The sequence below is a fragment of the Triturus cristatus genome, chromosome 7 (assembly GCF_964204655.1).
Source record: "Triturus cristatus chromosome 7, aTriCri1.1, whole genome shotgun sequence".
In the NCBI taxonomy this organism is placed as follows: Eukaryota; Metazoa; Chordata; class Amphibia; order Caudata; family Salamandridae; genus Triturus; species Triturus cristatus.
Window position 1 is genome coordinate 436,410,847 of NC_140590.1, and position 15,855 is coordinate 436,426,701.

The 15,855-nt window shown below is 42.2% G+C and overlaps 1 protein-coding gene across 10 annotated transcripts in view; it reads left to right on the top strand.

The window, feature by feature from the left end:
- The window catches only part of MAP2K4 (mitogen-activated protein kinase kinase 4), an 834,137-nt gene that overhangs the window by 643,372 nt on the left and 174,910 nt on the right, over positions 1 to 15,855 (top strand). For all 10 annotated transcript variants that reach the window (XM_085616757.1, XM_085616753.1, XM_085616758.1 and 7 more), the window contains one exon: positions 4,363 to 4,440. In XM_085616757.1, the coding sequence (XP_085472883.1) occupies positions 4,363 to 4,440 (78 nt within the window). The remainder of the gene's footprint in view (positions 1 to 4,362; positions 4,441 to 15,855) is intronic.

Below are 15,855 nucleotides of genomic sequence, written 5' to 3' on the forward strand. Positions count from 1 at the left end.
AGTCAGATCACCCTGGGGCTAACCGAGCTCTGGAAAACACCCACTAATCACTGCCTTTTCAAAACATTAGTATGGAAAAAAGTAAAAAGTTTATCATCGATCGAGGATAAAGTAGCCTTATCAAAAAGGCCACCCCAGCTGCTCCAAAATATCTAGCCCTGGGGTATACTAGATCTACTAAAAGCCAATTCTTAAAGTACCGACTAGGCCTACAATCAAGCACAAAGCACGTTCTGCACTGGCTGAAGGCCCAAACTGACTTCACCTGCTGTTTATGTGGTACAGCACAGGAGGACATGCTGCACCTACTCTATACTTGTATAGAACTGACACTTGAATGAAAACAACTTTTAAAACCATTTTTTAATCAAAGAGGCATTCACACGCGGAGACAAGCTGTGTTGGCCTGTTTTGCACCCGAGGACCCGCAGCTGAATTGTCGCCTGGTGAAGTTCTTGAGGCAGTTGGGGAAGAAAATGCTATAACTGGGAGAGGAATGTGCCAGCACCAACATTACACTCTGCAAAGCAACATCCTCACCCAAATGCATGGCTCCGAATAGTCATTCAGCAAATGAACAGTCTACTGCAAACTGCATTGGAAACCAACGATTATTTGTTTTGTTTTAACCAAACTCCTTTATTAATTTTTTCTTATAACGTAATTTACAATTAAACTTTTCATCGATAAATTTTGTAGCAATGGTTTTAAGTAACTACACTAATAAACATAAACTTGAAACACAATACTTATCAGAAGCGGCAAACAAAAGGGTGGAATATGGAGGACAAGGAGTATTTATGGGACTGAGGATTCTATGTTATGTTGTGATGTGTTAAAGTTCTGTTTTGGATGCTTTTAAGCGTTGCTGCACAGCAGTAAATAAAAGTTTTAGGCATAATGCTAGCCTCCTGTATTGAGATAAAATCACAATTGAAACGCTCTGCAGGTGCTAGAGGTATGAGGCCCAGCAGAAGTGGGACTAATACATATGTTGTGGAGTTGCCAGAGATTGCGGCACTATTGGGTAACAGTTTGCAAGATACTGAAAGATATAGCCCCGGTTCGAAATAATGACCAGATGGAATACTGCTTGCTCGGGCTCGGCCCGAAAGGGAACCCCGTTACCAAATTCACCAACCTTGCTCTCATATTAGCAAAGCGTAATATTACCATGAAATGGAAAGCTGCTAGACCGCCAACACTGCAGGATTGGTACAATGAGATGGTGAGATGGGGAAGGGCAGAGAGTGCGGAGCTAAAAAGGGAGGAACAACGGGGGTTGCGCAAGTATGGATAGATTCATTATGTATTTCTTCCTCCTCCTCCCCCCCTCCTCTCTTGTGCGTTCTTGGGGCAATGAATGTAGGAAATTTGAGTTGTAATACATTTGTTTATTATAATGAAGGGTGTCGTTTTGATATGCACTGTACAATTTATATGCTTTTAGTTATAGTGGGTTGGATTGCTGCAATGCTTGGATTTCTGCGGAGTCTATGGGTGTGGGAGGTGGGTGGGTCGGTAATTGAGTTTAAGTTGAACTTTTTCTTATTCACAACATGTAAACTAATGGAATTGAACTTGATACAAGTAGGCTATTATATGGTTAACACCTTAGAGGACCACTTGGAGATACGCTAAAATTATGCTTGTTACGTACTCTGTAAAGTCAAGATATGAATGTAATGATTGCTACTCCTTGAACAATGGTTTGCTGACTAAAACCAATAAAAAAAAATTTTTTAAAAAGAGGTATGAGGCCCAGCAGTATGTATAATCTGTTTAGGAAACATACCAGGCTGTGAAGGAGTGGCACCTAATTTATCCTGTATTGGAAACTCCTGCCTAATGGGTAAGGGATTCTAACATTCTTCCAGCCTTTCTACTTCAGTAGCCAGAGCAGCTGTATCAAGTCGGGCTGCTATAACATCATGTTGTTGAGCTCTGTTTTCTGCACATGATGCCACTACTTCTCTTTGGGTTGCGTCTTTTCTCTAAAGCTGCCATTTTCCCAAGGAGGAGAGAAAACTTGGGCTTTGTAAACTATCACAATGCTAGGCAGCCCTAAGGTTTAGAACACCCAGGAATCCCGGCCCCCACTAGTCTTCATACCCACCTGTTTAAATAAGAAACAGTGAGAGGCAAAAATAGAAGAGAAAGGTCTTGCATGCAGTTACCCTTCTGGAGACAGTTGCCTTGACCCTTCTGACGAGGAAACTAGAGCAATAGCACTTAGTATCAAAAACAGCGTCTGGTATTACATTGATAATTGAAACTAGAAACCTGAAACTCAATGCAAAAAAACAGCATTGTAGGGACTCAACTCTGATTCGTACCAGCCACCACAGTGCAAGAAAAGCAGTCAAAAGCATTATTGCAAGGCGATTCTGTACAAGGAAGCTCAAGCCCTCACTCTCTGGTATGGCAAGAAAGGTCTGTCTAAAAGCTGTGATGTCTACCACCATATATATACATTGTGCACAGTGACCTATGGGTGCAACACTACAGAATGTGCATTTCCATGGCAACCAGATGCAAATGTATTTCATGGCAACTGCCTTATGCCCCTGCCCAGCTTCTGCCTGACTTGATCGCCCCTGAAAATCAAATAAGTCCAACTACAGCACATCCTAGCAGGGTAGGTAAGTGATATTGTCCTGAGAGCAGCTTGTGCCCTGGCAGTCTGGCAATTAAGTATTCTGTACACTGCTCTGCCATTCATTTTGGTCTACATCGAGCTATTGCAGCTTTGTGTTGTAGGTGGCACTCCCTGCCAAAGAAAATGGTTTCTGAGATAGTTGGACTGTTGCGAAGGCAAATAATCTGTAGAGGAAACAAAGTATCCTCCCCTAACCCATCAATCTTTTAAAAGAATAATTATTGTATTACCTCTAGAGATCTGGCAGATGTGTTCTCAGCTATATTCCTGATCATTGATTGATTTATATATTGACCCAGAAACAAAATGATGACTATTCCTGTAAATAAACATTACAGTCAGTGTTTTCCCTTGCATAGGCATGTTGATAGTTCTTGGAGCTACTGTCCGGATTGGCTGCCCTTCAGCTCATCCTCTCCCAATTACATTTTTATTTCCTTAGATGTAATTTTTAGCTGTTCCATTATTTAATTTCTATTTGGAACCGGTGATTTATGCAGACATCTAAGCCTGTCCTTAATGTAGTTGACTAACAACAGTCTTCTGGGATTTTTGCTGGAAGATTTTCATCTGCTGGGAATATGTCTCCGTATTGGTGCAAACAGAATGTTTATCCGTCACCTAAAACTAAACTAGTTGAAAACATTTTACCTGTTAACTTTTCCCCTGTAGTTAATGACGGGCTCATTGTATTTTTTATGTTTTTATTATTTGCTCATCTTTGGCTTATGCTGGATTGTTGAGTTTCATTCTTGAATCAGTCCTAAAGTTAATTACATTTATAGACTTGTTTAGGTTTCTTGCTTCTGCCAAGGTTTGTTCTGCTGTTAAGGATTTTGTTTTCCATGTCTGGAAGGTGGTAACTCCTTTTTTTTTAGTTGGTCTACTTCCTTCATCCCTGGACCCACTGAAATATGTTGCACAACATCCTCTCTGATATTTGTAAATTTGATTATATAATGCCTACATTTTCACATCCTCGCTTTTTCTTCACTCTTTACACTTCCTTGCATTTCCTTCACACTTTTCTTAATGCTCTCCCCTTTTTATGTTACTTGAAATAACTAACTCCTTTCCTTTTCATTTGTTGATTTTTCCTATTGTTAATTTTGGTATTTTATGATGTATTTCGGCTGTTATTACTGTTTTGTATATTTAAAGATGTATATTTATTCGCTAAGCTTCAATTTTGTATAGTGCTGTGTTATTACTTTTTGATGTTTATTAAATCTGTTATGTACTAGATTAACATCAATGGGATAAATTCCATTTCGCTTTGTCTATTATTCCTGGTCCGTAGGCAGCCACCTATTTCCAACACTTCCGTCTGGAGTCATTCAGAACCATGATACTAATATGGTACTTATTTGTAGTGTAAGTGGTGAGAGCAGTACATAGCCATGCCGACGGGGAGGGAGTTTTGTTCCATTCTACATGCTTTCAAATGTGCAGTGCCAGCTGCTCCAGTGGTTTGGTTTGAACAGTTTGTTGAGCAGTTTCGAGTCCTACCACAAAGTGGCATGATACCCACAGGTTTGGGAATAAAAAGTCACTGTGGTTATAATATTAATCAATTACGTGATATTATCCTTAATGGTTTGAAGATTTACTCTTGCTTTTACGTGCAACAAACTCTATAGAATTCACCTTATTTGTTAATTAGTACTTAAAATCATTGATATCATTTCTTTGATTATTTTTAGCCTGAAAGGATAGATCCTGGTGCATCAAGACAAGGATATGATGTGCGGTCAGATGTTTGGAGTTTGGGTATCACGTTGGTAAGATATAACTATATATATTTGTTTGCAATAAACATATACTTTCAACCACGTTTGTTTTTCTTTTCATTGCTTCTGTCCACTCATAATTCTGATTCTTCATTTACAGTTTTATGATTCATGTGATTCCGGAGCTTTACAGTTTGTATGAATCTCTAGTCAAGAAAGTATAATATCCTGTTGACATGCATCAGTGTCAATGTTTCAATCTCCCTTTTTCCACTGTGGAAATAGATACCAGATTGTACTGTTTTCTTATTGTCATAAAAAGGTTTGCTCCAAACGGATCATTCACACCATGACTGGATCTAGCAAGTTATGCTTTTTTTTTTTTTTTAAATCTTCTTAATTTTTTTTGTTTCTTGAAGTGAACTCGAAATTTCTTGGTGACCGATTTTCACATTCTTTGTATTGTGACAGTGTTATTAATCAGTGGCAACTCTTCTTGGCAGGATTATCATTGGGCAGATGTGAAAACTACTAGAGTGTCGGTCGGGCCTGCTGTACCTTTCCAAGAAAATTGATAGTCTAGAACCATGAAATTATGCCCCTAAACTGGCAACTGAGTATTTAGGCATTATTTTCCCTGTCAGAACCCCTTTCAGAGGGCCACAGAGCACACATGGGCTACTGGGGCCAACCATGGTGGTTAAGGCCTTTAACTCCTGATGTCCTGGGTCCCTACTCAACTGGGTCAAGTACCCCTTCTGCACTTGACTCTCGGTGGTAGCTATTATTGAGCAGTCAAGGCTCAATGGGGGAATGTACGCACAGGTCAGTGAACATGTCTCATATATCAAAGTGCATACAGTATGAACAATAAATCAATGTCCAACCAAATACTTGCTTTTATAAGAAAATGTAGTATTTTATTTCTAAACTGTACATATACAGAGGAATACGACATTGAGAAGAAACAGCACAATTTCCCTTTTAAGTGGGGACTAGTAGTTGTCAGGCAAATCCATGTCCCACTGTCTTTAGTGTAACAAGTTCCGGGTTATTCCCCATTCACTGGTGGCCGCATCATGGAAGGCAAACTATTAGGCCATACTCAAAAGTTCCCTTCTGACTCTCTAGGCTTTCAATCAAAATTGTCTATGGTGCCACAGCACCTTTAGCAGTGAATCCCCTAAGGCCCCAAAAGGCCCGGTGTCAGTCTTATCGGCTGCCTTGCTGTCATTTGCTGAAATTGGACCCGCTTTTAATTTCCTTGTACAACTACGTTTTTTTAAGGTGATGCCTGGCTCCTGAAGTATAGAGTGCTATGCGCTGGGCTCTGCCAGCTTATTTTTATATGTATGCTTTTCCTTTTGCATCTTTATTTTGGTTTGGACTTCATTTACCAGTATACACCTGGCTCAGCAGAGCCTGAACCAGATGCTAGGGGTTGCTGGACCCCAGTTTGAATATTCTCTGCCTAATCACTGTTTTCTCCCAAGTGTTGACTTGCGCTTCACCCATTGGATACACACCGCCCATGACCCGTGCCAGCTCTGAAATTGACTTGCATACTGCTGACGTGTGCAACTGGCGCACCGATGGAACCCCTAAGGCTAGCTCGTCCCTGGTCAGAATTTGGAATACATGAGTAGCACTCCTCCAACTGAATACTGTAGTCATGTCACGTTCAACTTGATGGATAACAACTATACGTGAGTGAACTGCCAGTATTCCTGTTCTCAGGATTTAGTGTAAGGTGTGTGCAACCGAGATCAAAGCGATCCCCATCCTGTGTTTCATCTGATTCCAATCAGAAAATTCAACTGTATGTTGCTGAAGACAAGATCAGCAATTAACCATAAACACGAGCTCTTATCTAGACTCGTCGTCCCCTGATATAAATTTATTTTAACAGACCCCTAGGTGGACACGTTTTCTGAGCCAGATTTAGCATCAGCACTCCCTGCAGGCTATATAATCTTTAGGTTGGGCTGAAAGGAAAACCAGAGTGGTGAACTGGTGATAATCTTTAAATCATCTGTGACCCTCTGGCCATGATTGGTTGTGAAGCACTTTCTTTTAACTCTCTGTAACCTCCACTTCTTATGATAAAAAAAGTGGTTGATCTGATAAAGTTAACCAAGTAAGGAGCTCCATCACATCCTTGTCCTGCAAAACATTTTCAGGAACTAGCAGTTATATTAGCGTCTCCCCTCACAGCATTACTGAATAACATAATGAATGCTGGTAGCTTTCCACTAAGAGTGGAAAAAAGCATTGATCCTCCCTTTGGTTAAAAAGACATCCCTAAATCCAAACCAAGCAACATATTACCGCCCTATCTCTCTGCTTCCAGCACCAGCTAAAACTCTTAAAAGATACTTGAATTCGGTGCTCTTTGATTTTTATGATCAAAATGACATTCTGGATGGAATTCAATTTGGCTTTAGAAAAGCACATAGCACAGAATCTGCGCTGGTGGTTGCCACAGAGGAGATCTGTGTCACTATGAATAATGGTGGAATGGCCGTGGTGGTCCTTTTGGACCGATCTGCAGCCTTCGACACAGTGAGCAACACTGTCTTGAAACAACGTTTTGTCGAGGTTGGTATTGGAGGCGCAACTCTTAATCTTTTAGGTGTGTTTCTCAGCGAGAGAGTGCAATCAGTCTCCTTTGGAGACTTTACCTTCAATTCTTTCTCTTCACCTTGTGGGATTTCTGTAGGGGTCCTCGTGGAGCCCCACGTAGTTTAACATTTATGTGTCCTCACTTGATAAACTGATTAGATCATTTGGGTTTGATACAATCTCCTACCCGGATGATACACAAATAGTGGTGTCAATTACTAGTAACATAGAGATGGTAGTCCTCCATTTTAACAACTGCATGAGAGCAATTGTTAACTGGATGAACAACTAATGTCTTAAATTAAATTCTGACAAGACTGTGGTGCTCCTCTTTGGGTCTGATTCATCTTTTTGGAATGCCTCCTGATGGCCCTCGACTCTTGACCCTTTGCCCATACCAGTTACAAAAGTGAAAAACCTCGTGGTGGTTTTTAATCAAAACTCATGTTTGCTGACCAGAAGAATCAGCTGCTTTCCTCTTGCTTTTATCCATTAAAGATATTGAAAAAAACACTGTCCTACAGCTCGTCTGATCTTCAAACAACAGTTGTTGTCTGTTTAGTTTTGTCGAGGTTGGACCACTGTAATTATATAAAGAAACTCCAGAGGCTGCCGTTTGCAGCAGTTCGTCGTATTAAGACCATCAGGCAACATGAATCAGCCCCCAAAGCACTGGAGGAGCTTCTTGGCTCCCTAATAAAAAAGAGTGGCTTTTAAATCTCTCTGCATGGGACATAATACCCTTTATGGTACAGGTCCAGAATACCTGAAGAAACTGTGGCATTCACCTAGAAGATGTCTTTGGTCAACCACGTCCAAAACAATGCTGATTCCTAAAATCATTAGAACTTCTTGGGGCGGCAGAGGTTTTATTCATGTCACCTCTTTGATATGGAATCAAGTACCTTTGCATCTAAGATGTCAATTTAATATGTGGACTTTTAGAAAGCTTTTAAAAACATGGCTTTTCTCTTTGTGCTTATTGCAGTTTGGTCCTTTCAGCAGTGCTGCCCTACAGATGCTAGCACCAAGACACCCTTGAGCATTTGTCGTCCTTTATAAAATCAGCCCCTGTAGTGTGACCGTATTTATCTCTGTGCAGCAAGTGTCCTCTCCTCAGGTGCTCTCAAGTTCGGATCCTGTACGACAAAGTTGGGCTACTCACGATGGATGTGGCAGCTCCCGGTGGCTCAGGCTCTTCCTGTCCAGCAGCACTGCTGGTCAGTTTCCAGCAAACAGCTGCTCCTGCTCAATGAATACTAAAGGTAAGTTGTGCTTGCCCAAGCAGAAATGGTGGGGGCGTTCTTGAGATCCCAACTGGTGCTCCAGCGAGAGTGCAACATCTTCAGCAGCAACCTGCGATTCTTGGGGAAACAGTTGGCAGTCTAGACCACCAGGTGACAGCAGTAACCCTTTTTGTCCCAACCATGGCCTGAATAGATGGCCACAGCGATAATGGCAACACTTTCTGGCATCGCATACGGGGTTGCCGTGTGACTTTGGGCTATCTGGTGCAGACTCTTCCAGGCAGCCGTCCTTAAAAAAAGTCTCACGCTCCGGCCCAATTACGTTTATTGGTGGCCCCTTCTGTGGTACAGGGTTACTGCAGTGTGGCAGTGCGGGACTGCTACTTTCAACACAGTGCACTTCAAATGGCTGAGATCATGACGGCCATCTTCTGCAGACTGTTCTTGTACACATGCAACAACCCACTCTATGCACAGCCGCCCTCCTCAGACTTTGCTCCGGGATTCCTGTCGCAGGGCTCTCCAACGGACCTCGCTCCCTCCAACGCTCGCATCTTCCTCTCAGGGTGCACTGGTCTTGGGAAGCAGAAAAACAATGGTGCTCCAGGGCAGGTCGTCTTGAAGTCTGTTGGTGATGTCTCCTCACCCAGTAGGGAGATAAGCAGGCTGTGGCCCCCAGTCCTGATCATAGGTAGAAGAAGTCTTGCAGAGCTTCCCCTCCTCACAGAGCCCCATCTAGGTGCTTGGACGGTGACTATTTTTGTGGACTCAACCTCCCTTTCTTATAGTCCTTTTCCAGACACCAAGTGTGATTTAGGGTTTGCGTCTTTGAAGTTTTGCAGCGTGAATCCTTTTCTAGATTCACATGCTGTGCATTATTCCGCAATCTAGTGGTTGGGTCCGGAATAGTCTCTTTTTCTTTTTCTTGTTTTAGGCATTTTCAACCACCATTTGGTGCCAGGTACGTCCCCTGTTTGACGTCAGACGGCGCCGTGGAGGTCGTTGTGTGTGGTAGCCATCTTCAGATTCTTTTTTCCGCCTTTTGGGTCTGGAAGCAAGACGGGACGCTCCGAAAGCTTTTCAGGAAAACCCCCGAAAAGAAGAGAAAAAGTCAACATATCAAGTGGACACCACCGTCCATCAACATCACAACCGGAGAGAAAATCAGAACTCCGAGAACGACATCACCAAAGCAGAAGACATCAAGGGTCAACAAATGGCGAGGTAGGGGCCATGGAGAATACTCCCTTCAAATTCTGCCCGAGTGCCACCATAAGTTTGCACATCGCGACCCACATGACGTGTGCAACCTCTGCCTACCCAAAGATCATAAGGGCAAGGACTGTGAGGCCGGCACGGTGTTCCAGCTGAAAACCAACAGAAACCCCAAAGCAGAGGGAGGCCCACTACGCAACGATGTCCCAGGCATTGAAGAAAACTTCCCTGAAGGACCTGGGCCTTTCCAGTGATGAAGAGGACCATGGAGTTCCAGCAGAATTGACACACAAAGGATCAGACGTCGAAATTCTGAAAGAAGACTCCGAAAAAACAAACGCCCACAAGAAGGCAAGGGATACAGAGAAGAAGCTGGATAGTAAGACACCATACACATCCGTTGGAACCGAATGGCCATGATAACAAGGCGCAGCATAAGACAGCCCGACTCTTTGGCATACTCAGGTTTATCCTTCTCTTCAGTTAAGGTGCATCTGGCTTCCATCTCTTGCTATAGAAGAGCTTCCAGTGGCACTTCTCTTTATGTCTCAAGCCTTATCAAACAATTCATGAAGGGGCTGTTCCATGCTTTCCCTCCAGTGCGAGCACCCCTGCCGGAATGGAATTTAAACGTGGTTCTTGGTCAGCTCATGAAAAGACCATTTGAACCCATTCATAAAGCTGAATTGAAATACCTCACATGGAAAGTCGCCCTTCTTCTGGCCCTCACCTCAGCCAGGAGGGTAAGCGAAATCCAGGCTTTCACAATTAGGAAACCCTTTTTATATTTAAGGAGAATGCTGTGATTCTAAGGACTAATCCCACTTTTATCCCTAAAGTACCTTCTCAGTTCCACCTAAATGAGCCGGTCATACTCCGGTCCTATTTTCTGCAACTATCAACGCCTGCCGAGCAGGCGCAACATACACTTGATGTCAAACGCTGCCTCAAGTTCTATCTTCCGAGAATAAAGTACATTCGAAAAACTGATCAATTACTTGTTGCCTATGGCCAAGGCAGAGAAGGGACTGCAATAACAAAAGCCACTATCGCAAGATGTATATCGGCTGAGATCCAATTCTGTCATATCAAAGCCAACAAGCCTTTGAAAAGAATAGCAAAGATTCACTCTACCAGAGCGGTTATATATATATCTTTTTACCCCGATTTTATTAGGGTATTAAAGCATACCAAAGACGTGTTTCGGCGACTGCCTTTGTCAAAGTCAAATGGCAGCCCAAGACAGCGTTATTTAAGTAAACAAACATCCAGTTCATTGGTGGTTCAAATCGAATCAAAACAAACAAAGGTCTGTTTGGATGGAAACAGAAATCATTTCGGCCATCTTTAAACATGCAAAATTCAATCATTTGTACATGTCTATCTAGCTACATTCATATGGTTAGCTATACATATGTACACAAATTATTATCTTGTCCTGAATGGGCTATTGCTGTAAACGTATAGTAAATCCATACCGCACATTTTGTTGTTATAAGCAATTGTGGATATCAAACATAATTTAGCCCTGAATAGGCATATCCATTGCCATGCTTATTCCATGCTGTATCATTATATATCGATTTTGATATAAACTGATCACCCGCTAACAAGCGACAAGAAACCAGAGAAAAAAGAGAGAAAGAAAAAGGAAACCCCCCGAAAAGAAATCAGAGAAAAGATCCAAAATACTACAGGCAAAGCAAAGAACCTGTGTATTTCATTACATGACTATTTACAAATATATGCCATCCAGTATCCCCTTTTGCTACTATTTACAAATGTACAGCCAGTTCCTCCCCACTATTGAGTCCTTGAGGTATCTTAGTCTGGATATCTATGATATACCTTGACTCGAGTCTTCGGAGTTTCAATTGTCTATCCCCTAATCTGATGGCACATAGTCTAAACAGAAATAGCGCAACAGAACCCTGTTGCTGCTATGATGGCTTTCGAAATGCCGAGCCACCGGATAAGTCACATTCTTGGTGACGATGGCTCTGATATGCTCTAAGATCCTTATTTTGGTAGGGTGTATGGTGCTACTGATGTACCGGAGTCCACACGGTCATACCAAACAGTATACCGTGTGGCTGGTGTTACAGTTCATAAATATTTCTATCTTTTTCGGAGTTTTCAATCCTGGTACATCATATGACAAGACCTTATTACTACTCTTACATGCCTTGCATTTTTTGCAAGGATGAAAGCCTTTGATCTGGCCAAAGTGTGAATCACTTCTCCCTTGGGAATAGTGACTTTGCACCAACTGATCTTTTAGAGTTCGTGCCTTCCTAAATGACAATAGGGGGGCTCTAGCCAGATCCCTCCCCTATAATTGGATCTGATTTGAGGATATGCCAGCTCTTCCTCAATATCTGTCTTAGATCATTGGCATTGCTAGAGTAGTTGGTAATCATTCTACAATATATGTATGTATGTATATATATATGTGTGTGTGTGTATGTGTGTGTATATATATATATATATATATATATGTATATATATAAATTCACTTAAAAAACCATAGGTTTCACACATGTTATAGTTAGGTGGATATTTCACTCGTAAAAAACCAATGAAATTCCCCCGTTATAGTTAGTTCAGATAACTATAACTCGCGTGCCCGCAATCCACTGCTCATGACGTCACATATTACATCACTCATGACATGGTCAGTGGCATCACTCATGACATCACTCATGACAACATCCTTGTGATAGAGTGGCGGTCGCGCGAGTTATAGTGATCTGAACTAACTATAACGGGGGAATTTCATTGGTTTTTTACGAGTGAAATATCTACCTAACTTTAACATGTGTGAAACCTATGGTTTTTTAAGTGAATTTGCAAGGTTTTTTAAATGCTAATTCCTAACTATAACGTGTGTGAAACCTATGGTTTTTTCAGTGCGCGCACCCCCGCGATTTAAAAAAAAAAGAAAATGTAAATTTTTTTCTGCCTTCGGGGTCCTTCAGGGACCCCCTGACAAAGGCTAGGGGGTCAGGAACTCTCTACCCTGCCCCCTTTTCACGTTCGCCACCTTCCTTTTTCACTCTCGCACTGAAAACAAACAAAATGGCGGCCGACACTTCCTGATTTCGACCGATTCGAACGTTGACTAACATGTAACCACCAATCAGAATTACGCTCGCGCACGTTAGGGTGCTCGCACGGTGCGCGCACGGTGCGCGCTTATAGATATTCATATGCTTTTAAATGCTATTTTCTCAGGAACTACTGAACAGATTGACACCGTTCGGGCTGTACCTTCGACTAAAGGTCCTATGGAAAAATGCATGGGGAAAACGCGTTTTGGGACCCCCCTTTTTTCTCGGCCCCCGCTTGACGAATCACCCCGAGACTTTCAGGGTAGGAGCTGAACAGAGCGCCCCATTAGTTTTGAAAATTTCGCGAGGATTCGTCAACCGGCGCCAAAGTTATTCAAAATAGAATTTTCAGATTTCCTATGGAAACTCGGTCCTAACTATAACTATCTACTGGCGACCGCCAGTATATAATGTATGTATATATATATATATATATTACCTACTGGCGGTCGCCAGTAGGTAGTTATAGTTACGACCCTGTTTCCATAGGAAATCCGCAACATTCTATTTTGAATAACTTTGGCGCCGGTCGACGAATCCTCGCGAATTTCTCAAAATAGGTGGGGCGCTACGCTCCGCTCCTACCCTGAAAGTCTCGGGGGGATTCGTCAAGCGGGGGCTGAGATAAAAGGGGGGTCCCAAAACGCGTTTTTCCCATGCATTTTTCCATAGGACCTTTAGACAGGGCTACAGCCCGAACGGCTGAACAGAATTACTAGAAATTTGGCAGAGAGGTAGTCCTCAGGTCAAGGAAGTGCCTTTTGTAGGTTTGGTGTAAATCTGTTCAGTAGATTCTGAGAAAATAGCCTTTAAATCAATATATATATCTGAGCCAGCTTACGGTACGCTTACCATAAGCTTACCGTACGCGTACGGTGGCGTGCGCGAGCGCGATTCTGATTGGCTGTTACATCTAAGTAAACATTCGAATCGGTCGAAACCAGGAAGCGGCGGCCGCCATTTTCTCTCTCGCACTCTGAGGGGGGGGGGCTGTAAACAAAGGCAAAAAACATATAAAGGGGCTGTTTAGACAGCGCCCATGCACATAGCCATGTTAGTTGAGCCCTCAAAGATCCCCCAAGGCCAAAAACGGTAAATTTTTTTTTTTTGAAAATTTCGCCGATTACGCTTACCGTACGCGTACGGTGCGCTTACGCTAAAAATTTTAATAAAAAAAAAAAACACTCTCTGTGCATGGCATATTATTGTCATCACTTACAAATTAAATTTAACAGATTACCTATCACAAGGAAGCGCATAATATGTCCTCCATGTGCGCACGGTGCGTAACGTGGGCACGCGGTGCGCGTAGCGCACTGCGTGCCCACCTTGCGTGTACGGCACTAACTGCGTAAAGTGGGCGCGTTAAGTGGGCGTGCACGCCACGAATGGCGTAAAGTAACTTAGCATTTAAAAAAACGTACAAATTCACTGAAAAAACCATAGGTTTCACACACGTTATAGTTAGGAATTAGCATTTAAAAAACCTTGCAAATTCACTGAAAAAAACATAGGTTTCAGACATGTTATAGTTAGCGGAAATTTTACTGATAAAAAACCAATAAAATTCCCCCGTTATAGTTAGTGCAGGCAACTATAACTCACGCGACCGCAATCTTCTGCTGATGACATATGTGTCTTTATGAAAAAAAAATATTTGTAATATATGTATAGCTAAAAATTTATGGAAGAAGACATGGGCAAATAAGTGTCTAAATACAGTATTCGCATCAGCAGAGGATTGCGGTCGCGTGAGTTATAGTTGCCTGCACTAACTATAACGGGGGAATTTCATTGGTTTTTTATCAGTAAAATTTCCGCTAACTATAACATGTCTGAAACCTATGGTTTTTTCAGTGAATATATATATATATGTATATCATATCTAAGTAAAGTATACTATTGGTTACATTATCATTCTTTATTTCCCTCTCGCTAATACTATGTATATGGAGATGTTGTTACATAAGTGATGTTTTACCGTGCTTTAAGAGTATATTCTGTGCATCCATTCACATTCATTTTACACAGGTATAGCCTTAAGGGGTTTTGTTCTTGTTACCCAAGATTTTTTGGGTTCAACACGTGTTAGTCTCCCACCATCCGCAACAGACAAACTGAAAGCTTGGATGTCACTGCTTGCTATTCTGATTCAGGCATGTGAATCTATGAAAGTTACTTACCTGTAACTACGGTTATCCAGTATTGGTATCTTTCATGAATTCACATGCACCCACCCTCATCCCCATAGAGACTGTTTCCTTAATATATTAAAACACTTTCTTCTCACCTGTGCTGGGAAAATCTGAGGGAAACTGCCTCTGCTGGAAAGGTTCCAGAGGGTGCTAACAGCTGCATTCAACATTTGGTCCTTTTTTCAAAAGGACATAGACAGGCTATATTAGCAGGGCTCAGTGCCATTATAGCCTATGGCATTATTTGAATACTGCTTGATTATTATACCATGGGACTCCCATCTCGACGACTGGGAATGATTCAGGCATGTGAATCTATGAAAGATACCAATACTGGATAACCGTAGTTACTGTTAAGTAACTTATTTTCATCTTACTCTTACATCCAGTGGCCAGTGAAAAAAAAACGGGGGTGGTTGGTGGGTAGAGAGAAGAGTAAGGGAGGGGGTAACAATTGTATTTTGTTAACAAAGGTTATCAATGGAACTCAATAAACAAAACATGCCATGCCCGTGTGTAGTAATGCGTTGTCAGTTCTGTCCTGGCCCCCACCACACAGCTGTTTAGGTGTCAGGTTGTGTGCTGGCTGTAAGGCGTACGACCCAGAGGTATATTCGACAAGTGAGTTACCGAAAAGTGTTGGATAAGTATTTCAAGCAGAGACCCTACATCATCTCGAACTTAGGTAGGGATTGATTTACTACCGCTGTCAGCTTTTCCATACTTAACAAGTCCCAGAGTTTCTGTATACATTCTTTGTGTGTAGGTGTAGTATCCGTTCCCCATCTAGATAGCAGGACTTGCTTCGCTGCACAAAGCACCATGGTAATGGCCCTCCCCCTTGGAGAATGTAGTGGGTATGTTAATGCGTTCGGTAGCCCCAGCAAGATATAGCTAGGGAAGCGGGGTAACTCTGTGTCTAACATTTGATCAACATCTGTTCTGATCTGACCTGTAGCGGTGCCGCTTGGGGCAATGCCACAGCAGGTGGGGGAGTGTACCAAGGTGACCGCAATGGCACCAGCACTTATTATTGCTTCCCTTCTTCCACCTAGTCAGGCGGGCGTGTGTGTAGTA